The sequence below is a fragment of the Pleurodeles waltl genome, chromosome 8 (genome assembly GCF_031143425.1).
Source record: "Pleurodeles waltl isolate 20211129_DDA chromosome 8, aPleWal1.hap1.20221129, whole genome shotgun sequence".
NCBI lineage: Eukaryota > Metazoa > Chordata > Amphibia > Caudata > Salamandridae > Pleurodeles > Pleurodeles waltl.
In genome coordinates, this window is record NC_090447.1 from 1,142,437,702 (window position 1) to 1,142,462,153 (window position 24,452).

Sequence of the window (24,452 nt, forward strand, 5' to 3'; positions counted from 1 at the left end):
TCACTGATGCACAGGCCTGCTGCCTCCCATGCAAGAAATATGGTGCATATGATGTGTTCCTGGCCCTCCATTGTGGCCTACTGGCACAAGGTCATGTCTCACCTTGGCCACCTCACAGCCAATCCACCCTCCATAATTGGGAGGTTTGACCTCTCTTGTTAATCTCAGAATTCTAAACATCAGTCTTGTTTTCTACACCTTGCCCTCATATTAGCGAAGCAACAGATGACCAAACATTGGAAGTCAGCTGCACCAACCCAGGCAACCAATCAGTTGTTGTGAGAGCCACAGATGAGCAGGCTGCACTGCTATGGGAGAAAGCTATGGGTCAGCAAACGTATCACCCTGAGCTGGGATGGGAGGCGCTTCTCATGGCTTTTGAAGGTCATATCAGAAATAATACATGCCCACCCTGAACATTGCCCCCTCCTCCAAAAATACTATTGCCTGGAGACGCTGACTGATAACCAGTCCCCCACTGGACCATAGCCCACTACCTCCCACTTACTCCCTTGCCCTTATCGGTGTAACTGTGATGGTTAGCTCGCCTGTGTACAGTGCACCGAGATGGACTGCACCCCGTCTTAGGTATGAGCGCTACACTGTACCAGCCGGGTCCGCCACCATACAGGCTCCCTCCACATAAATGTACCGAGCTCCCCCTCAGCCTCCATGCTTTTTACACATTTTGGGGCAGATGTAGGAAGCCTTTTGCATGTCGCAAACTGCGAAAAACGCAGTTTGCGGCATGCAAAAGGCCGAACGCGATGCACAACCTCAAACTGCGAGTCGGTACCGACTCGCAATTTGAGGATGCGACTCACAAATAGGAAGGGGCGTTCCCTTCCTATTTGCGACCGCATCGCCATGCTGAGTTGCTTTGTGACCGCGAATGCGGTCGCAACCCAACTCGCAGTTACCACCCACTTGAAGTGGGTGGTAACTCATTCGCAAAAGGGAAGGGGTCCCTATGGGACCCCTTCCCCTTTGTGAATGCCAAAAAAAATGTTTTTTCAGAGCAGGCAGTGGTCCTATGGACCACTGCCTGCTCTGAAAAAAACGAAACCAAATGGTTTCGGTAGTTTTTCTTTTTGCAACTCGTTTTCCTCTAAGGAAAACGGGCTGCAAAAAGAAAAAAAAACTGCTTTATTAAAAAAGCAGTCACAGACATGGAGGCCTGCTGTCTCCAGCAGGCCACCATCCCTGTGAGTGCATGGACTCGCTATGGGGTCGCAAAATGCGACCCACCTCATTAATATTTATGAGGTGGGTTTTTGCAACCCCATAGCGAGTCGCAGAAGGTGTCTGAGACACCTTTCTGCATACAATTTTGCGAGTTGCAATTTGCGAGTCGGTCAGACTCGCAAATTGCAAGTCGCAAAATTTTCTGTACCTACATCTGGCCCTTTATGTTGCTGTTACCTGTTTCTATTACCTACTTTGTTGAACTGAGTGTCCTTGTCACCATTCTCACCCATCAGATACCTCCATAACCCCATACACCGTTGGAATGGAATTATCTACTGGCACCATGGACTAAAGTTCTTGTTATACTGACTTTATACCTCGTTACAATTCTTGAAAATCGCTTGTACTATGAATGGTGAGGTGTTAATCATTACACTTCAGTGCTGTATGTTGAAGAAAACCGTAAGGAAAATAAGTTTAAAAACATAGGTCACAGGTGAGAGGTCAGCTCAGTGTTGTACAAGATATTGTAATTGTATCATTTTAAATGTTGCATTACTAGGTATAAAACAGGGCATTTCAAGGGCTGAGACTCATTCCTTACCATGAAAGGCTCTGTTGGCATGCGATTCAAACTTGTCCCTCAGCTGGGCCAGACCCACCAAAGCAGGCATGTATTAGAACTTATAAAATCAGAAAATATGCCAGCACCCATGTCCCATCATGTAAAGCGCTTGGTTAAGAGGGTAAACCTCTGGAGTAAAACTGGGACAGTCCAAGTCTTGTGAAAATGTGTCAAGTAGTGTTACACAGCAGGAACTGGCCTAAGAAGAGTTCAGACTTTGCAACCAGCTCCTCAAAGGAAAAAAAGGCAGTTGTCTCATGAAAATATCACCCACGTTTGTTAGAATGGCTTTGTGCCAGGAATCAAGGTCACAGTCTAATGACACCAGAAAAACTTAGGAGGCTCAAAAGGGAAATTGCCAGGGCATAAGGGACAACCCTCTTCGTGAAAGTGAGTGAGCAAGAGTAACTACACCATGCCACACAGAGAAGCCAGGGATAGGAATCAAGAAGGTGCAAGAAGAAGTGCATTTATGTCCCTTATCTCCAGTGGCAGTGCCTGCATAGCAGTCTCCTTCAGGGAGAGCCCCGCTAGCAATCAACATAATCACTGGAGCTGGGCTGCTAAGTAATATAACTCAACGTACAGGGCTTCCAGACCACCTGAGTCCACTGGGAAGTGGAGTTTGACAAGTGCCACTTATCTTCTCCCAGTCTGCCAAATAAAATCGTCCAAGAAACCGTATAGGGCACAGAAAAATGAAGGTGGTAGGATAAATGAAAGCTTTGCAAAGTAGTAAGAAAGACAGGGAAGGCTGCCATCTTCAAGAGAGATATGTGACCGATAGGGGATAGGGAAAGGGATCTCTAGAACGAGATCTGTGAGTTCTGGTCAGACTACTGTCTAAAAGGTCTTTTTCTGAATGGTAGACCCAGATTCCGAGATAGCGAAAAGTAGTTCCCTCCCAGTGTAAGAGACCCCCTCTTAGATTTAGGTGAGATTTGAATATGTCCGGACTAGAGGGAAAGTGCATGATTTCAATACATTCCCCTGAAGACCCAAAAAGGCCTTAAAGTCTTGAATAAGACGTTTGAGCGCTGGAGAAATAACTTGGAGTTCCTTGAAACAGGGTAGAAGAACAACTGCATACAAGGAGACTGGGTTGATCCCATTCTACAGAGGGCTATCCCAATTGATCCCCGCAACCTACTTTAATTTCCAATGGCTCCATAGCCAAACAAAATAATACTGTGGACAAGGGACCCTGCTGCATACCTTAACCCACTACCTAGGGTGGGTGATTAATTTCCAGATTCAGATGCAAGCAGTTGGATGTCAATAAAGTCAGACAATGCATGAGTCAATTCAGAAGCAGTGGAGAACTACAAATAGATAGTCCCACTGGAGTGTGTCAAAATGCTTTTTCAAGATCGAAGCAAAGGACCATAGGTCTCGGCCAAGTTTCAGGGGTCGATTCTAGGATTCTATTGAAACGGCACAGGTTGAGTCAGGTATTGCTGGATGGGGTACACCCATTTTGGTCTGGGTTAATAAGTTTGGGGAGAACTGGAAGGATGTTGGTGGCTAAGACTTTGCAAAATATTCTGTAGTCAGAATTAAGGATTGCTATAAGCCTATAGGAGATAGTGTAATTCAGGGGACACCCCAGTTTTAGCAAGGGGACCAAGAGGACCTTCATCAAGGATGATGGAAGTGTATTCTTATCTAAGGATTCACAATAGGATTCTGCAAGCTTAAAGGCTACAAGATCCAAATACGTGTGGTAGAAGTCCAATGAAAGCCATTCAGATCTAGGCAATTTACATGCCAGAACATTGTGAACAGCCATTCAATCAACTGTGGGGAGACTGAAGCATCAAGCACATTGCAGTTGTGAGGAGAAACATGAAGTAGATGGAGATGCGCAAGAAAGGCCCTGATGTGGACGCTAGATTAGTAGTGGCTTGTCATATAGGCAGCTATAATAGTCATGGAAGTCTAGTAGAATTTTTGGCTGTGTAAACTAACAATTGTGCCTTGTCTGCAACTTCCGTAATTTAAGTTTGAGAGGTTTCTTGGGTCGAAAGCCAGGTAAGAAGGCATCCAAATGTATCCCTCTTTGAGTGTACACTCGTGGTTTATTGAATATAATCAAAACGGTGCAATCTCTCCCGCCAGGTAGTGACAGCAAGTTGGGCCTCACCAAGGGCAGCTGCCAGAGACACATCTGTCAGCATACAGCACTCCAACTCCAGGACCATGTCCTCAACACACGTGTGGTCTGGATAAAACTGTTTACATGTGGCTGAGGCCTCAGGGATTCAGTTGCCACAGACAGAGACCTTAAGTGCCTCCCACTCAATGGAGCGGGAAGAAGCAGAATTGTGTCTTAATGGCAAAATAATTGCTAATAGTTGATGCCAGGGATTCACTGAAGGAAGGGTCCTCAAGGGTCACTACCTGCAGATGCCGGGTGGGTACAAGAGGGATTATCCAACAGTTTCTGGATTGTCATCCGAAATGTGACAACCTATGTAGTCAGTGTGAGAAAAGAAAGGCAGAGTATGCTGTGGAAAAAATGCAATCAAGACGGACATACAAATCATATGGGAGGAGGAGTAGAATGAGTATAACCAGAGTGCTGGTTTATGATGCCTCCATGCGTCTGTCTAGGCCCAGTGCCCTAACCAACTGTACAGTGAATGGGTGTTGGCAATCATTAGGGCCCGAGGAAGGGGAGGGCGGGATCTGTACAGGATTGAACTCACTGCCGAAAACCCAAGAAAAATGGGTGCAGGAAACAATGAGAGCAGATGGTGTTCCAGGAATGCAGGCTAAATAGTATTAGGGGCACAGATACAACAGAGGACTTGTTGACATGCCATTTAGGGAACTCTGCACCAACACAAACCTGCCCTCTGGATTGGTAATGACAGAGGACATGGAAAACGGGACTCCCGCATGAACCAAGATCAAGGATCCTCCAGAAAAAGCTGAATAGCTTGTGTAGAATTCCTGGTCTAGCCAACATCTCTAGAGTATAAGCAGCTAAGCTGGGGCCAAAAGGGTTTCTTGCAGAAAGGAGAAATGGGCAGTATTACAACTAAGAAAGAAGTGTATTCTTTGTCCGTGAGCTTGGCCATGCATGCCCCTAAAGTTTCATGAAATTAAACTGTAGTCAGTGTGGTGCAAACAGGTGGAGGAGTGGTAAGTGAAAGATTAGAGATCCAACACCACCCTGCAGTGATGTGTGAGTCAATGAAGTGCCACCATTTTACTGCAATGCCCTGAACTCTGGGAGGCTCCATGTGGTGAAGAGTCTACTGGGGTAGTGAAAAAGGGAGTAGAGAAAATTAGAACCCAACTGTGAAGCTCTCAAACGGCAAGTTGCCCAAACCCTTGTGAAAACTGTGACATTGGCAGTAAGAAGGGGTTGGGTACAAAGTTAAACTACGAAAGAAAAGGGAGCATGAAATGGACTGCCAGCCCATATATGGTTAGTCAAAGTTTAATATGTATTGTAGTATTCAGGGCCCTGGGGATGGGATTCAACAGGTATGGAGTCTACAAAGTCTCGCCTTCAAGGAATAGTGAGAAGAAGTGGCATACAAGACAATAAGCCAGAAACCTAGAGTGAATTCAAATTAGTTAATCTGCCATTTGTGGAGTTACAGTCAGGGGGAGATCCTTGATCTCCCAAAGGAAACTGGCACAGGGATGCGTCATTCTAGTCGGATGCAGATGATGCAGTGCACAGCGGGGGCAGATCAGAAAAGGAGGCTGCTACTGCCAGTGCCACTTATTGACTGTCTTAAGCCTGTGCACGTGACTGAGTTTGTGCAGATCTTGAGCACCTAGAAGATCCTAAGCCGCTGTGGCAACTCGGGTGAGGGCCATACTGAGGACGGTCAGTGGATCGCTGGGAAGAAGGTTGTCGGTCCTCAGCCCAGTCCCAAGCAGTTCGGGGTCAGCAAAGAAGAGTGACTTACCATCTGATTTGTGATTATGGAAAAACAAGAGCATAGTGGACTTCCATTTCTTGAAGCTTACGTTTAACATCTGCGAAGAAGACTCACTGGTGTAAGACAGCCAATATGTAATCCGGAAATAAGAGAAGTTGGTGATTTTCATGTTGAAGGCACCCAGCCTATAGGGACGCACTGAGCTATAGTGAAACATGCAGGCTTGCAGGGAGCTCAGAGGAACACTGAGGGGTGAGTGTCAGGCCATGACCCAATGGCCACGCCCCACTGAGAAAAGGGGGGCGGGGGGCAAGGTTTGACCAGGTATGAAAGTCCTGACCCTTTGATCGATGAACTCTTATAGTTTTTTTCCCTTCAGCTCCTTGAGCAGCATTCAGCATCCTCCGCCTGGCCCTAAAGGAAGCGTATGTGTTTTTTGAAGTCTTGAAGCTGGAGATGATTATCCTCGACAACTGGAGATGCCTCATCTATGGTGCCCTCCATCTGGGTGACTCATTGTGCCAGCTTCTTATGGTCCCGCCGAAGAAAGCCAAGATCTATTGTGATGGCATCAACCTTGGCCTCAATAGTGGCCCATGAACATTTAATTGCCTCAAGGTGAGTGTCAAGCTGATAGCGACGTGGAGACTCAGCAACCCTTCCAAGCACTGACAGAGGAGCATCTGATGCTGTGGGCTCAGAGAATGTTGGAAAGACCATGACAGAAGATGTGCAAATCAAAGTAGAGATTGGGCAGCTCACAACGATGGAATAAAAACCTCTTCTCCCAGACCAGACAATCTAATCAGCATAGAGCAACAGGAATGCCCCACAAGAAGAGGCAACCCTCCTTGCCAATCACCAGAGATGAAATGGGCCCAGGGACAGCAGCTTGAACATCCTGTCTCCTGGTCCAAGAGCCGTGTCTGGAGGGCAGGACAGGTAGAGTCACAACTGACGGTACTGTGACCTACAGTGAGACCAGTCCCAATCTCAGACAGCAAGGTGCAAATGCGACTGAGGAAAACAGGTGCAATGAAGAAAGTGGCACTATAATTGTCCAAATGGCAGAGCTATGGCAGAAGAGTGCAGTAATGTGTGTTTGGGTAAATGGCTTTGGGAAAAGAGAGAGGGAGAGGGAGAGGGAGAGCGAGAGCGTGTGTGTGTTTGAGTTTCAATGGTCATGCCAGTGCTACAAGCTCCCTCTAAGGGGGGAGGAAGCATGGAGGGAAGGGACTGGCTTTTGGGCAACAGCAGATCTGTTAATAAGCCCTGTGGTAACATGAGTAGTCCGACCAGCCGTCTCCCAACCAAACAGGCACTCCAGGCCTTCCAGGTCCGCAAGAGCCGAGCGGCAGGCAAGAAGGCCCTGCCAAGACCCAGGTTGAATAGCATCTTCAAGAGGTGGCTGTGTATGCAGTGAAAGCACTTGTGCACCCAGCCAGAGTGACAGCACCAGCTCCAGCTATGGCACAGGCTTGCAACGGAGAGAGGCTTAGCCAGAGCCAAGAGGCATTGGTAGGCCAGAGGAGCCCAAGCCGCACCAGTAAGAATGCGATCCCCATCTCAGGGCACTACGGGAGATATTGCACGGACCACTGGACAGAATAGCCAGTTATGTTGTACGCACCAGGGAGGCCGGCAATGAGGGGGTCTGCCACTACGCAGACTCCTGAAGGAGCAATCCTTTTCCTGCGTCTTCAATTGGAGAGAAAGGGGCACCTCAGATACCCACACTAGTAGGCGTTGAGGACTCGGGCTATGGCCTGCTGGCCTCTTGGGGAACTTTCGAGTGCAGAAGGCAATCACAACATGGATGGAGCTGGATGCAACCAGCAAAAGGTCAGGATCTCTGAGTCGCAGGCAGGAGCAGAGTTTCCGCCATTTGGCTGTTCAAGCCACGCCCCCAAGAAAGCAATAGGCATCTTGATGAAGGTTGGCCTAGCTGATAAAGGCCTTGCCTATTAGGCAGCACGGTTACAGGGCCTGACTGGGCCCCTTCATTCAGTCTGGCACCAGCAAGGGCACCTTGGACACGGAAACCAAGAAGTGTGAGCCCTGAGGTGAAGAAGAGAAAGAAGAAGCAAATAGCTAAATTATAGGAGGAGTACCAGTGTGCAGATGAGGCGATTTCACATTAGACAGTCTTTGGGACCCTATTATAAGCAGAAGGAGCAACGGGTTGATCCCACAGGAGCCCCTTCGAGCTCCTTAACCATTGAAGGGCAGGAAAAACTGGATGAGGGAATCTGACAGAGAAGCAGCTATATGACCCAGGCCCCAGAAGGCCCCTAAAGTGGATCTGTTTCTATATTCTACCCATTGTGCAGACATGGCTAGACTATGAACCATGTGTCCTGCAATACATCTTTGATCAGGAAAGGTGAGGAGGGATATGCTTCCCACACCTCAGAGGCTACCTCCCACAGTACACAGCATTGTGGGTTTCAGTGATGCTTTATAGAGCTGCCATAAGAACTAAACTACTTAATGCTTCAATGGTACCAAGGGGTGGGCTCCAATAAAATCAACCTGCATCACACCAATCGGACGTGATCCTTCAAGTGACAGTCGATCTTTGATAGATTCAGTGGGGCTGGGATTGGGTAAAAGCTCACCTATTCTCGGGCAGGGAATGTGCAGAGAACCGAATCTCCAAGGCAACTCCTGACAAATAGGCTGGCATAGGCTCTAGTTGTGACTCCACAATCTAGGATCTGCTACATGCTTCTACCAACAAGAAGGATAAGCAGGCCCAAATCCAATGAGCAAGGGGGTAATGACCAAAACATTGTACTCCCGGAAGATGAGTGAACTCGCCTAAAACAACGCAAGATGAGTGCTGCCTAGGATCTTGAGGAATAACGCCTTGGCTTGTGTACAGTTAACAACCAATCAATACCACTCCAAAATAAGCAAGAGGACCTAGACAACCAATCCAGACAATGGAACCTATAAGTTAGCGGCGTGCAGCTTGGAAAAGGAGGGAAAGACATACAAAGCTACATCTATTAATTGGCAGACATTACAGGAACAGCATGGTCTAGACACTCTTCGCAATAATAGAGCCCACCAGGCAGAACTGCGCAATCCAAACTCAAAGCTTCCCCCGATATCCTGGTCTGCTTTTGTCACTTTGAAGATAATCCTTGAAGCGGCAAGATGAGTGGGCACTATACGATACAATGGGCAAGACTTTCAGGCTTTTCAAGATTTGTCATTGATAACGTTAATCAATTCCTCCAAGACAATAAAATCAGATACTAATGGGGTACACCCTTTCAGCTGCTCTTCAAGTGGGAAGGCAAACGGTGGGCCACCAAATCACTAAAGGAGGTCTGTTGAGTCCTTGGCCTGCCAGGAGAAAATGGCATAGTGCAGAGCAGCACTAGAACAAGTACAGGAGGTCAGCGGCCCAGACGCCACAGTTACCCAGACAATGAACCCCAGACTTTTCCAGAGAGGGCTAACTTAAGCTGGACCCTGAAACTAGATAGGCTGCAACAGCAAAAATGAGTGAGACATACAAGTGGCGGACGGCAATGAACAAGATCTACACGCTCATCTGTAGCTTCATGATGGGCAGATGTCTGGCATGACTAATATTAACAGAGGATTTTACCACCTATATCCTTTACATTGAACTCATTTTTTTCTCAGAACTTATTGTATAGGATGGGAAGAGTTTAAATAAGCTGTATCGTTTGGCAGGTGGAGGACCAACAACGGTTGAAGTTAACAGGTAACTTGTGGCCATGTTAGGCTTTCGTTGTTTTTGGGATGGGGAAATGGGGTGAAGGACCTGCCGCCAAACAGCCACCATTAATATGATATCTGTAGAGGAAGAATAAGCCCTTACAGCTAGAGACACATTTGACATTACCGCCTATAACGTCAAAGGGCTCAATAATCCATTTCAAAGGGTTCTATCCTTCATGAAATAATTATGCACCAAAATGACATTGGGCCCATTCAGGAGAATCACTTGCTCAAGCAGAATCACCCCATTTTGAAATCAAAGGATTTCCAAGGGTAATATTTCCCCTCAGAATGAAGGGGGGAGACGACTGCACGGTGGGGAATTTAATCCATATTAAATGCCCTCTTGTAATTGAAGGGACACTAAGAATAACGAGGGCAGATGGGTGGCCCTTAAAGGTTCCATGAAGAGCGATCACACTGGCTTCACTATGTAGCCTCAACCGGTGAAGGAGAGTTCTTGATCATAACTGTCTGTACCTTTATGGCAAGGTCGTCATCCCGAATCTTAATAGAGGGGCATCTCAGTCTAGTTCTAGATAAAGAGGCAAGTACAGATTAAACAGGATGAGGGGGAATGACAACACTATCAGCCAAAGGCAAGCGCCTGCTAAAGGAGCTGTGCTCAGTTGGCAGAAGGAGGACAAGACATCCCCGGGGTGGGGCTACTCACACTACTTGGGGAGGCACACACATCATAAGCTAGACAGAATTAGATGCTTTTTAGACAAGAGATTCAGCCCAGGCCTTACTGACGCTAACCAGAATCCACTCACACTCTCAGATGTACCTTGACCCTCACACACACAAGGGATCTGGAAAACAGGAGAACATGGCGACTTTAAGACCCTCTGCTCGGCGACTAAGTAACTGTCACCAACATTAGAAATGGTACAGCAAAGTACATTATGCACAATGACACAGGAGAAACGTTTGAAGCCCCCAGTGGGAGGCTTTGAAAGCCATTCTTACAGGAGTTTCATTACAAAGGCAGGCCGTCTCGGATCGCGGGACACTTTGCTAACAAAATTTACTGACAACCTAAGGAGGCTTGACAATACCCAGAAACACACTCACTTGCAAACAATATGGCAGAAGGTTCTCATTAATCCCAGCCAGATCAAACTCTGGAAATATAGTAGGCAGCATATTTATAAGCTAAATTTGACAACAAATTGTACCAATTGGGCAACAAACTGGGCAAGCTCCTAGCAAATTTACTATGAGCCCATCAAGCTAAGAGTACAATCTTAGAGGTCAGGTCACAAGGGGGATAACTGGGTGTAGGAAAGACGTATAGAAAGCAGAGTGCTTTAACATATTTTACTACCAACTACATAAAAAAGAACCTACTGCTCCCCCCACCCAAGCCCATGCCACCTATCTAATGGGGACAGCCTTGCCTCAATTACGACGGAATGACAGGGAAAAATTAGAGGAAAAAAAATAACCAAAAAAGAGATTCTAATAGCTTTATCTAAATTACGCCCTTCTAAGGCTCCGGCCCTGAAGGTTTCACAACTGTATTTTTACAAAGGTTTGCTACAGCATTCCTCCCCTTGCTTCTAGTATACCAAGAAATTATACAGGAGGGATGAATGACTAATACCACGACTGAATCAACAATCTCCCATATCCTTAAGTCAGACAGGAGCCTCACGATTGCAGCTCCTTTTGACCAATTTCTCTCCCTAAAGTTGATGCAAAAATATTTACAAACATAGCAACTCTATGCTTGCATACATTGATGTGAGATCCGGTATATCCTGATGAGTTGAACGCCAGACAGGAGACAACACCAAAAAGCCCCTATTCCTTATAGATACAGAGGCTGGAGGAGCCAATAAATGTATTCTGCACTCCCCCCTTCCCTGATCCTGGAAATCTGTTTGACAGGGTTGACTGGGGTTTTATGTCTGACATGCTAAGAGCCATGAGACCTAATAACAACTTTCTCAAATGTGCGATGGTGGGGTACCACAGTCCTACGGCCCATGTCAGCGTCAATAGACTTCATTCCCAGTGGTGTCAATAAAAAGTGTACGAAGCAGAGGTGCCCTTTGCTGTCCCTCCTCAAATTAGAGCCTCTGGTCCAACGTATGTGGGTCAAGCCACATATCAAGGTATTCAATTTGACATACAACTAACTGCAGATGATTGTCTGATATCAGTGACAGACCTGCTAAAGTCGCTCCCCGATGTTATGGCCAAATGTCAGGAATATCAGAAAGTAAAGGAGTTCAAAATCAACATCACAAAAATAAGAGATACTTAATATATCGCTCCCAAAACTATATTCGTAAAATTACAGCAGTTTGCTAAAATTAGATGGCCGGCCACCATTATCGACAAATTTTGCCTCACCCACAGCCTGGCTAAACACTAAAGAAATCATTCTTCAGTGGTTGCTGAGAGAGGTGCAGACTGAACTAAACAGCTGGAAACACAAGACCATATTGTTTCTGGGAAGAATAGCGCTTGCAAGATGTTGACCCTAGCCAGGTTCCTCTACGTCAGGGGCCTTAGGAGCTATTAGGTAGCCTAGAAGTACCTCCCTGAAGTGCAGCACAGTGCAGTACTTAATTCAGAAGGTCTACTAAAGCCATATTGAGGAAGGCATCTTTACAAGAAAAGAACATGATTTTCTTGAGTGTGTTCCCCCAAAATGGAAAAGGCATATTTGATAGAAATCCATGTACTTTGACAAACTAACATGTGGATGTCTGAAAACAAAATAATTAAAGGTCCAAAACATATTGAAGCTGCCTTTTGAATGACAGTTCATACAGAGATGTGGAGATTTATAGATAAAAGGTCAGCAAACTACAGAGCCAGCTTATTACTACTTTATCAAAGATCTTCCCTGCCCAAGGAAGCTACGCATTCTAAAGATTCTATATCACTCCAAACAGGATGATTATTATACCATGGTCTTACATAAACACAATGGGAAGGCATCCCCAAAACTGGAAAAAATCAAGAGGCTGTCATAAAGACTTGTTGCATTGAGCAGGTGTGATTAGCGGGTGACGAGGGTGGCAGGAAGAGGGGGGAGCATTGTGGAAGGACATACAATGGGAGGAAGGGGTGATTTCTTGATGTTCCTGTTTAGAATCCGTCCATTGACGTTTAGTGGCAATACATTTAAATACCAATTAAAATGTTTTATTTAAAACCAAAATAGTAAAATATTGTTCCCCAAATATATGCATTTCCCCACCCAATAATAGTGGGGCTGTAGGTAGAATAGTACAACTGATCCCACCTCAATTCATGTGTTTTTCCCAATAAACTAACCCCCAGGACCAAAAAAAAAAAAACTTAAATCTGACCTGCATAAATGTATGTATTTTTTCTATTTAAGTAGCTTTGGAGTTTGAATAGTAAATTTGACCACCCCCACACCACAATCCCCCTAATCAAAGTGAGATTGGAGCTACAACAGTAAATCTTACCTCCACAATCGTAATAAATATTCCCTACTTAAAGTGGTTTTGGATTTAAAATATTTACTGTCTTCACTGAATCTTCACTTTTTATGTGGTTTGGAGGTATAATGGTAGATCTGATTTATTCCAAAAATGTTTTTCCTAGTGTACGTGGAGTTAAATTAAGAATAGTAAATGTGGCCTTCTATTTATAACCACTTTCCCCAATGAAAATGGGTTTGGAGTTGGAACAGTTAATAGGATATCTCAAAAATATGCAGTTTCCCCAATGACAGTGGGACTGGAGTTAGAATAGTGACTTCCTCTAAATCTATGTACTTTCCTACAATGTACATGGGTTTATAGTTAGAATGGTTTGCTCCGTCCACCCCCCCCCCCAGTCCCTTGAAAATATGCACTTTTCCCAATGAAAGTAGGACTGGCGTTAAAATTGGTATATCTGATCCCCCTAATGAGTGTGATTTCACAAATGAAAAGAGGATTGGAGTTAGAATAGTAAACCTGGCCTCCTCAATTACATGCATATGCCTCAATAAAAGTGGGACTGGGATTAGAATGGTAAATCTGATGCATGACTCTCAGAATTTGGCTTTGAAAGTGGAATTGGAGTCAGGATAGTAAATATGCCTCACTCAAATATATGCACTTTTCCTAATAAAAGCGGAAGTGGACTTTCAACAGTAAATCTGACTCCCTACACCCACCCTCACATTAAATACACTTTCCCTAAGTAAGGTGGAATTCATATATCTGATCCTTCAAAATATATAACTTTTCCTATGTTCGGTGGATTGATGCTTTCACTGTAAGTATGCCTTCTTTCAAACAATACTTTTCCCAATGAAAATATGTTTGGAGTTAGGACAGTAAAGCTAACCCCCAAACCCCCAAAAATATGCAAAGTCACCAATCATAGTGGAATAGTAATTAGAATAGTAATCCAACTCCACACACCCTGTAACCCCCAAATATATGCACTATATGTAAACAAATACTTCTGAACAATCAACATTTTCAAATAAACATTTTTAGTTAATTAACATGTGTATTAAATACACTTTTTTCATAAATATAAATATTTAAAATAAGTCTTTAAAATATGTTTAATAATGATTTACTATAATAAAAAGTATTATTAACTGACACTATTTACATAAAAGTTTCATACTGTTACTTAGTTAAAAATTACTGTTATACATAAATGTTTCATACTGAATGAAAAATGCTTATTTTTGTTATGTATAGCTGCTTTTTTGGTATGCATTTCAGTAAATAATTAACTTCATTAGCTTGAAATTGTGGTCAACGAGGACGGTGGTTCCAGGGTTCTAGCTCTGCATTTCCGAAAGGGGATTCTGTTCAAAATATCACTTTCACTAATAGGTTGGGTGGCTCTGCAGATGAGGTTAGTTTAGGTTATTGAGCTTAAAGCTAGTAGTTGCTTTAGTTGGAGTAAGTAATTTGTCGGTTTTTCTACTGTATATAGGTTTAGGCCAAATCTACAGTGCTTTGAACGTTTTTCAGTAGTGTTTTAATGCTAATATATCATTAGTAATATGTAGGTTGTGTGTAGGTTTTGTTTTTGTGGTTTTAGAATTACTTTGAATTGCAGGTGGTAATATATGTTTTTCTATTTTAAAGAGACTTCACAAAAAAATTGATGTGTAAAGGAAAAGGTTTCTTGTAATTCGTCAATTTTCTGTGAGCATTTCGTTTTTAAACAAAGTTTCCTAGTTTTGGAGAGATTCCATTGACTTGGTGCAGCTTTTTCATGGACACCTACTTTTTGAAAAGGATTATACTTTTCTATTTTTGGGGCTGGAGATCTTTGAATGGATTCGTATATGTGGATTTGCATTGGATTTCTGGTTCCAGTCTGCATCAGCAACTTTTTTCACTAAGTGGTTTCTGCTAGGAACCCTCTTTTTAAAAAAAATGAAAAGGCTGGGTAGGCAACTGTTCTAGGTTGTAATCTATTTTATTTAAAATGTTGGGTGATTTAGCTTTGCGATTATTATTTGTAGTAAGAAGTATAGAGTGAGTTTTTATTGAACTATTCTTAAATTATTTTTTATATTTCTGATTTGCTGCATATTTCGGATACATAAGTTGACCTACTGGCTATGTTTTTTTAATAATTTATTTTATTGTACTTCATTCTGTTATTACAATGCAACATATTTTCAAGATTTACAAATTGCAATAAAATACGTTATAATTTATTTTATATTTAGAATAATTAACAACTCTCAATTTCATTACTGGCACCCTCAGTGTTTGTTGGTTGTTGCTTTTTTTGTATTTGTGGTGGTGAAGATCACAGTATTATTTGTGGTGTGGCTTTCAAGTAGTACAGACCATGGCTGATTTTGAAAAACAATTTCAATTAGCATTTCATGCATTTGTCTAGTTTGTTTGGAAAGTTTAGAGAGTGGTTTTAGGGCTAGGGACTGTTTTGCCATAAATTCTGGTAAATGTGTTTTTCTAAAATGTCAGTAAATAGATACAGAGTAGAACAGGCCTTTACATGTGTGCCATGCAAGGAGTTATGCCACACTCCCACTGCATTGTGATTGCTGGTTTGCTGTGCTGTTGCCGTCATAATACCAGGGTATGTGGAACCTGGGTTGGTGCCACTGCTGTGAACAGTAGAGACAAACAGCCCAGTCTACAAGGTAGTACAGACAGGCAGCTTGTTTTTCCTCATTTGTTTTGCAGAATTGTGTGTTTAAAAGTAGACTGTAGTACTTAGTACTTAGCTACCGCACGAGGTGCAGATGCTATAGCTGTAGTATTTCAAAACCAAATTGACTTGGTTGCATAGTTGATGCTTAGAGTGGACTATTTTAGATGTCTCAATAGGACCTAATTAAAATGAAAATAACATTGTTGTATTATTGTTTCTGGGTATACTTTATAAATTGCATAGATCATTGCTTCAAAGTCCATTACAATTTTTCTACGGACATAACGGTTATTCCTTTATCATTGTTAGTAGTTTATGATGTAACCTACTTCGTTTATTAGACAGAGAACATAGATTATTTGAATGGTAGTATATTTCTGCTGACATTGGATTGTGTACATTGCTAGTTAAAGGGTGGGCAGGATTCAAATGTGCCATCCATTAGCTAGTTGCATTGCATGTCAGAGATGGTATACGGTTACGTGTGCTGAGCACCATTAGCCTTTTCTCATTATTTTCACTGTCGTTTAAATAAACTATTCTTTAGTATAAGTTTAAGGAAGGTGGGCTTAAATCTGTATTTCTTCAAAAATACTTTTGGTGTGGGCATAGCTTGCCTTTCTGTTCTTTGAGTTTCATTATTTTCACTGTCGTTTAAATAAACTATTCTTTAGTATAAGTTTAAGGAAGGTGGGCTTAAATCTGTATTTCTTCAAAAATACTTTTGGTGTGGGCATAGCTTGCCTTTCTGTTCTTTGAGTTCATTTTATTATTATTTTTTAATTAGGAATAGAAGGCATCTGCCCTATCACCATTGAACATAGCACCAGGACACTCCATGGAGTATCCGTGTGCTTTACAAATTAGAAATCAAATCACTTGTTCAAGGGTATTAGGGATATAATCTCCAAGTATAGCCCTTCCAGTAGCAGCAGCAGAACTAGTGGATGCTTCTTTGGAATCTTGGGATAATATATCAGATCTGTTCTTAGGTCATATTACATGGGTGGCTGTGCGCTCTTTAATCATTTCTATTTTGCTATTTAATAGTTGTAGTACAGCCGTGACATCTGCTTGAATAATGTTTGGTACATTTCTAATGGGTTGGCTGGTTGGTTGGGTTTTCTTTATAACAGGTATAAACCATATATGTTAGTAAATGTATGTGTTTGTGAAATCATGTAGGTTGCTACATTAAACATTATGCAATCTGTGAATTACATAACTATGGGAAACATAATTTCAATTTTATATGTTAAGCATAGTGAGACTGAATACATATTTTATTTCAAAGCCAATCAAGATATATTAACCTCTGCTACATCACCACCATCCAGCGATCTAACACCAGACTAGATTGCTGGACTAGAGAAGCTCAATAAAAGTCAAACTGGACTACCAAGAAATACTTGTTCAATGGCACATGTAACCATTGGTTATGGGAAATCCTTTTTCCCTTTTTATAAGCAAATATAAATAGCTGCAAACCCACCTGTATTTATTTCCTGTAATTGGCCTGCATGTTCATGGTCTAAGTATCACTAAGTGGTTTCTGCTATGGACCCTCTAATAAGCCCAGTTTACTTCCCCCATACATCCTATAACAAGCCCAGAGCTGCGGCCACCCTAGTACTGTCTATGGGCAGGTATCTCTAAGACTACTGTAACCATTCTTATCTCAATAACATACCTTCATTGCAGTATCTTCAACATTTATTTGAGGGTACCTGCATCAAAACCGTTTTTCAATGATAAACCAAAACATTTTTTCAAGGCTTAACACATGAACCATAGCCCCAGCCACCACCTCAGACAACCAACTCAACATCACAAGCATCAACAACATTGTGGAATACAAGAGACCCCAAGCACTCACTTACAACCGCCCATTAATTTATGTTGCATTCTTCTTACATTGCCTTCTCCTTTGTATCATTCATAGACTGAGACAGGAGTCCAGGCTTCTCGGGGGTGCCATTATTGCAATCTTCTACATGTGGGACAAGCTCTATCTCAGAATCTGAACTAGAAGCTTCCATTTCAAGCTTCTTTGGAAGTGCCGCCAAACCTGCATGTACTACTGTTCCGTTATCTTCCAAAGAAGCACCCACTTCTACATCTTCACAACCAGCGTCCATGTTCACATTTCTGGTCAATATCTGTCCTGTAAGAGGAAAATAAAGCACAAACATTGAGCATGATTTTACAAATTCTCTTTCTATCTCTCAGAGGTACAAGTATAAAAATGGCAACAATTATTAAATTAATGCAACATTTTAAACTCTAGCAAGGTCTGAATGTAATAAATCTACTTCGAACACCTCGGGGATTATCATGGACTCTCTTTTTTTGTCCAGCTTCTAATGTGTTTTAGCCCAGCGCCTTAACATTAGCAGAAACTGTAGAAAGTATAAGCAATCAACAATGGTGCCAAGAGACATTTGGCAGCAGTTTGAAAAACATTTTAAACCTTATATTCATTCCAATTTCATCAGTAATGTGTTGTTATTTCAATGGGGTAATAATTTACACTGTGTTCATCAGTAAACCATTACACATAATTAAGGAAAGCAAACAATACAGTCATGCCATTGAGATTAAATTACCGTAAACTGCAAAGAAAAACTTTAAACGTATGTAAGGATTATAGCTCGATTTGATCTGTCAACTAATCTGATGGTATATCACCAGTTCTCAGAATAATCTTTTTGCTACCATCAATCAATAGTGACCTCATAATTCTGCATACTTTATTGGCAAGATTTCAGGTGCTTTACATTAAATATGATTATCAGCTGGATTCTTGATTCAATATTTTACACCAATCTAAGCCTTTGCTAAATTTGCCTAACAACCGACCAAATTTAGTATTTGGTTGTTGTCTGCTTAGCAGTTGCCATTTTTAAGTAGGTGGAGTTTGTTCACATTCAGAAGTGCCCAATCTGTACAAAATACCACTCTGCTGGTTAAACATCATTTGCAAGATTGTGTTACCACAATATGATGACAGAGGCACAAACACATTTGAGCCAGTCTGTTTTAAACCAAACGAGTTCAATGATTCACCTGAAGTCAGATATTTTACCAGGCATAAGAAAAGAGTCATATTTAATTTTCCCAAAACCATTGATTAAATTATACTGAACTTGACCCACAAGATAGGATTCTTTAAAGATTTGTGGGTTTTAACAAACTGAGACAGTAGAAAGTTGAGGGATGTTGGCATTCTTTTGTTTCAGTATTAAACTGAATGCAGTTAAAAGTAATACTCCTGAGATTAAAATTCTTATAACAAGAGTCACAGCTGGTATAGTGAGGCATTTTAGCACTCTCATGCAGCAGCTGTAAAGATTTTCCGTTTCTGGTGAAACATGACATTGGGCCTGATTCTAACTTTGGAGGACGGTGTTAAACCGTCCGAAAAGTGGCGGATATACCACCTACCGTATTACGAGTTCCATAGGATATAATGGACTCGTAATACGGTAGGTGGTATATCCGCCACTTTTGGGACGGTTTAACACCGCCCTCCAAAGTTAGAATCAGGCCCATTGTCTTGCTCTTCTCTTATGGATGCAGGTTCAGAAGATTGAGCTTGAACCTTTGGCCAGAAACTCCAAAGTGGGTGGGTTCCTTGTTGAGCAGTTTTTTTTTTTAACTTATAATTCAAAGGACTTGAATTTGAGAAGAAACTTGAGAGGTAACTGGTGAAAACAGTTAAATTAGATATGGAGAGCTCAAGCTGACAAAGAAGATGAGCACGATCACAATGTTTTGAACATGCTAAAGCTTGGATGGAGTCAGTTGTAGGAACCAATGATGTTGAAATAATCCATCTTTATACTAGCCAATATCACAGACCCTAAAAGTTTGTATGAGGAAAAAGTCATGTTCCTTACCCAACTGAAGTCATAAATGCAGGAGTTGACAGAATGTTTAATTTGCAATTTTAAGTGAGATTATCACTGAAAAAGTTGCGTAAGGTAAAAGTGAAGTTAACCAGTAATGGGAGGTTGCCCAAAGTGCCTGGATGTTGGGATGGCAACACTGCACGGTGAGTAGTACTAAGAACGAGAATTTCTGTTTTGCGACACTGAGGGCAAACGAATTGTGGTGCACCGAACTATGTACTGCTATGATGCTGCTGATAATTTGTCCAGGAGTGTGAGCGTCAGTGTTTCTCCTAACCTTATTTTAGCTCATTATCTGTAGTATGTCCTCTGCCTGAATTAGGAAACCAAGCTTAAAGCGCTGGATAGTTTTGGCAGGTAGCTGTCTGCAAATACTGAAGAACAGAGGGAACAGAAGTCTCCATAATCTAATAGGATGTGAAACAAGGCTGAGTATGGGTGGTGAGAGATGACTGCAACAACAGCAAACAGGAGCTTAACACACCACTCTAGTATCTCAGGTGATAAGTAAATAAAGAGACAGCTACCCAGTCAGCACAAATACAGGCCGGGACAAATATGTTCTTTGTGTATTTTACATGTTTTTTCATTAAAAGCAATACAAACTTGTTTATGAAAAATAAAAAAATAAAGAGACAGCTAACGCCTGACCTTTCAGGATTTTCTTGGAAGGAATCCCTGTCCTTAATGACAGGTGATTACAACTTGTGAAAGAGCCTGAAAACTGGTAGTTGGACATCTACAACAAACCCAAATGATAGCAGGCGTTACCACTGGCAGTAATTCACAAAACCCTGTTTGCAATATGCTAAACCCATTCAATAGTTGGAGTGTTCGAATTATTCTAAAGATAGTAATATCCTGATTCCTAGTAGCTTACACAAGCGAATGGCCACCATCTAAATTTTTGGGCGAAAAGCAGCTCCCAAAGGCACAGCCAATAAGAAAATTAAGTTACTTACCTGTACTCTAGTTCTCCAGTATTGGAGATTCACATGTTTGAATCAATCTCTGTCGAAGTGGGAGTCCCACGGTACACAGAAAAGCAGTAAAGAAAAAATCTATGTTGAAGTTCATGCGAAAGACATTCACTTTAATAGCTGATCAGTGTTATTAGAAATGAAGAAATGACCCAAAGTCCAGCCAATCAAACAACAGTACCCTTTAGAACCTTCACCACAGAGGCTTCAGTCTCTCTGATTGTTGATCACGAGAAGGAGATATATATATACATATATACATCTGTTCGTGGCATGAGACGCTGCAGATTCACATGCTGTGCATTATCCTGCCATCTAGTGTTGGGCTCGGAGTGTTACAAGTTGTTTTTCTTCGAAGAAGTATTTTCGAGTCACGAGACCGAGGGACTACTCCCTTTCGGCTCTATTGTGCATGGGCGTCAACTCCATCTTAGATTGTTTTCCCCGCAGAGGGTGAGGTAGGAGTTGTGAATATACTAAATGTGCCCATGCAATGGAGTAAGTATGTATGTACATAATGTGTATTAAAATAGTATTTATTTACAAATTTACAATTTTCCATCCAACTTATAACGGCTACAGGCCCCCGGGAAGGTGGGAGGGCACATGTGAATCTGCAGCATCTCATGCCACGAACAGATGTACACTGGGTAAGTGACATTTTCCGTTCAATGGCATGTGTAGCTGCAGATACACATGCTGTGCATAGACTAATAAGCAGTAATCTCCCCCAAAAAGCAGTGGCTTAGCCTGTAGGAGTTTAAGTTATCTGAAATAATGTTCTTAATACAGCCTGTCCTACTGTGGCTTGTTGTGTTGTTAACACATCTACACAGTAATGTTTTGTGAATGTATGAGGCGTAGACCATGTGGCTGCCTTACAAATTTCTGTCATAGGTATATTTCCTAGAAAAGCCATTGTGGCGCCTTTTTTCCTAGTGGAATGTGCTCTTGGTGTAATAGGTAGATCTCTTTTTGCTTTAATATAGCAAGTTTGAATACATTTCACTATCCATCTGGCAATGCCTTGCTTGGATATAGGATTACCTGCATGAGGTTTCTGGAAGGCTACAAACAATTGTTTTGTTTTACGAAACTGTTTTGTTCTGTCAATGTAAATCATTAGTGCTCTTTTTATGTCTAATGTATGTAAGGCTCTTTCGGCTACTGAGTCTGGTTGCGGAAAGAAGACTGGGAGTTCCACTGTTTGGTTTAGGTGGAATGGTGATATAACCTTTGGTAAGAATTTGGGATTTGTACGGAGAACCACTTTATGTTTATGTATTTGTATAAAGGGTTCTTGTATAGTAAATGCTTGTATCTCACTTACTCTTCTAAGTGATGTGATAGCTATTAGAAAGGCTACCTTCCAAGTTAAGTATTGCATTTCACAAGAGTGCATGGGTTCAAATGGTGGTCCCATGAGTCTTGTTAATACAATATTAAGGTTCCACGAAGGTACTGGTGGTGTTCTCGGAGGTATGATTCTTTTTAATCCTTCCATAAATGCTTTGATGACTGAGATTCTAAAAAGCGATGTTGAATGTGTAATCTGCAGATAAGCAGATATTGCTGTGAGATGTATTTTAATAGAAGAGAATGCTAGTTTAGACTTTTGTACTTACAATGTCCTTTGCGGAAGCATGTAGTGGTTGAATTTGATTATTGTGACAGTAGTAAACAAATCTTTTCCATTTGTTTGCATAACAATGTCTCGTAGTAGGATTTCTAGCTTGTTTAATGACCTCCATACATTCTTGTGTAAGGTCTAAGTGTCCAAATTCTAAGATTTCAGGAGCCAGATTGCTAGATTGAGCGATGCTGGATTCGGGTGTCTGATCTGCTTCTTGTGTTGTGTTAGCAGGTCTGGCCTGTTCGGTAGCTTGATGTGAGGTACTACTGATAAATCTAGCAGTGTTGTGTACCACGGTTGGCGAGCCCAGGTTGGTGCTATAAGTATTAGTTTGAGTTTGTTTTGACTTAGTTTGTTTACCAGATAAGGAATGAGTGGGAGAGGGGGAAAAGCGTAAGCAAATATCCCTGACCAACTGATCCATAACGAATTGACCTTGGACTGAGGGTGTGGGTACCTGGATGCGAAGTTTTGGCATTTTGAGTTTTCATTTGTTGCGAATAGGTCTATTTTTGATGTTCCCCAGCTTAGAAAGTAATCTTGTAGGATCTGGGATGAATTTTCCATTTGTGCGTTTGTTGGTGATCTCGACTGAGATTGTCGGCTAACTGGTTCTGAATGCCGGGGATGTATTGTGCTATTAGGCGAATGTGATTGTGAATTGCCCAATACCAAATTTTCTGTGCTAAGAGACACAGTTGTGACAAGTGTGTCCCTCCTTGCTTGTTGAGGTAATACATTGTCGTCATGTTGTCGGTTTTGACAAGAATGTATTTGTGGGCTATCAGTGGTTGAAATGCTTTTAATGCTAGAAACACTGCCCACAGTTCTAACTGGTTTATGTGCAGTTGTTTTTGATGATTGTCCCATTGTCCCTGAATGCTGTGCTGGTTGAGGCGTGCTCCCCACCCTATCATGGAAGCATCTGTTGTGATCACTTCTTGAGGCACTGGGTCTTGGAATGGCTGCCCTTGGTTTAAATTTATAGGGTTCCACCATTGAAGCGAGAAGTGTGTTTGGTGGTCTATCAACACTAGATCTTGGAGTTGACCCTGTGCTTGCGTCCATTGTTTTGCTAGGCACTGTTGTAAGGGCCGCATGTGTAATCTTGCGTTTGGGACAATGGCTATGCATGAGGACATAATGCCTAGAAGTTTCATTACAAACCTTACTTGGTAGTGTTGGTTTGGCTGTATGTTTAATGTTGTATTCTGAAACGCTTGTACCCTTTGTGGACTTGGTGTGGCAATCGCTTTTTGTGTGTTGAGTGTTGCTCCCAAGTATTGTTGTATCTGGGATGGTTGAAGATGTGATTTTTGGTAATTTCTAGAAAACCCTAGTTTGTGTAGAGATTCTATAACGTATTGCATGTGAAGAAGACACTGTTGTTGAGTGCTGGTTATTATTAACCAATCGTCCACGTATGGGAATACGTGCATGTGCTGTCTCCTTACATGAGCGGCTACTACTGCAAGACATTTTGTGAATACCCTTGGGGCTGTTGTTATCCTGAACGGTAACACCTTGAATTGATAGTGCACGCCGTGTATTACAAACCTTAAGTATTTTCTGTGCGAAGGATGTATGGGTATGTGAAAGTATGCATCCTTGAGATCTAACGTTGACATGTAGTCCTGTTTTTTGAGCAAGGGAACAACGTCTTGAAGTGTTACCATGTGGAAGTGATCTGATTTGATGAAGAGATTCAGCGTTCTGAGGTCTAATATGGGTCTCAACGTTTGGTCTTTCTTTGGAATTAGGAAACATAGTGAGTAGACACCTGTTCCTTTTTGATGGTTGGGTACTAACTCTATTGCTTGTTTTTGTAACAATGCTTGGACCTCTACTTGTAACAGGTCTAAGTGCTGTTTGGACATATTGTGCGCTCTTGGTGGCACATCTGGCGGAACTTTGTGAATTCTATGCAATAACCATGTTGGATAATGGCTAGAACCCATGCGTCCGTAGTTACGCGTGTCCAGTTTTCGTAGTATGCATTAAGTCTCCCCCCCCCACTGGTGTTAAATGTTGGGGTTTTGTGACATTGAAGTTACTGTTTGGTTTGGCTTGTTTTAGGGCTTTGGAATTTTCCCCTTGCTCTTGGGAATTGTCCACCCCTATATGAGCCTCGAAACCCTCCTCTCTGGTATTGCCGCTGATAGGTGGGTCTGGTTTGCGGGGTGGAAGGCTCTGGTGTTTGCATACAAAACCCCCCTCTAAATTGTGGCTTTCTAAATGTGCCTGTGTTTTGTGGGGAGTAGAGCGCACCCATGGCTTTGGCCGTGTCTGTGTCCTTCTTTAATTTCTCAATTGCTGTGT

The 24,452-nt window shown here is 42.2% G+C and overlaps 1 protein-coding gene across 1 annotated transcript in view; it reads right to left on the minus strand.

Annotated features, from left to right (window-relative positions):
- SETDB2 (SET domain bifurcated histone lysine methyltransferase 2) overlaps nucleotides 1-24,452 on the minus strand; it is a 1,110,478-nt gene that overhangs the window by 757,916 nt on the left and 328,110 nt on the right. The window contains exon 9 of the mRNA XM_069203525.1: nucleotides 17,524-17,773. Coding sequence (XP_069059626.1) covers nucleotides 17,524-17,773 — 250 coding nt within the window. The remainder of the gene's footprint in view (nucleotides 1-17,523; nucleotides 17,774-24,452) is intronic.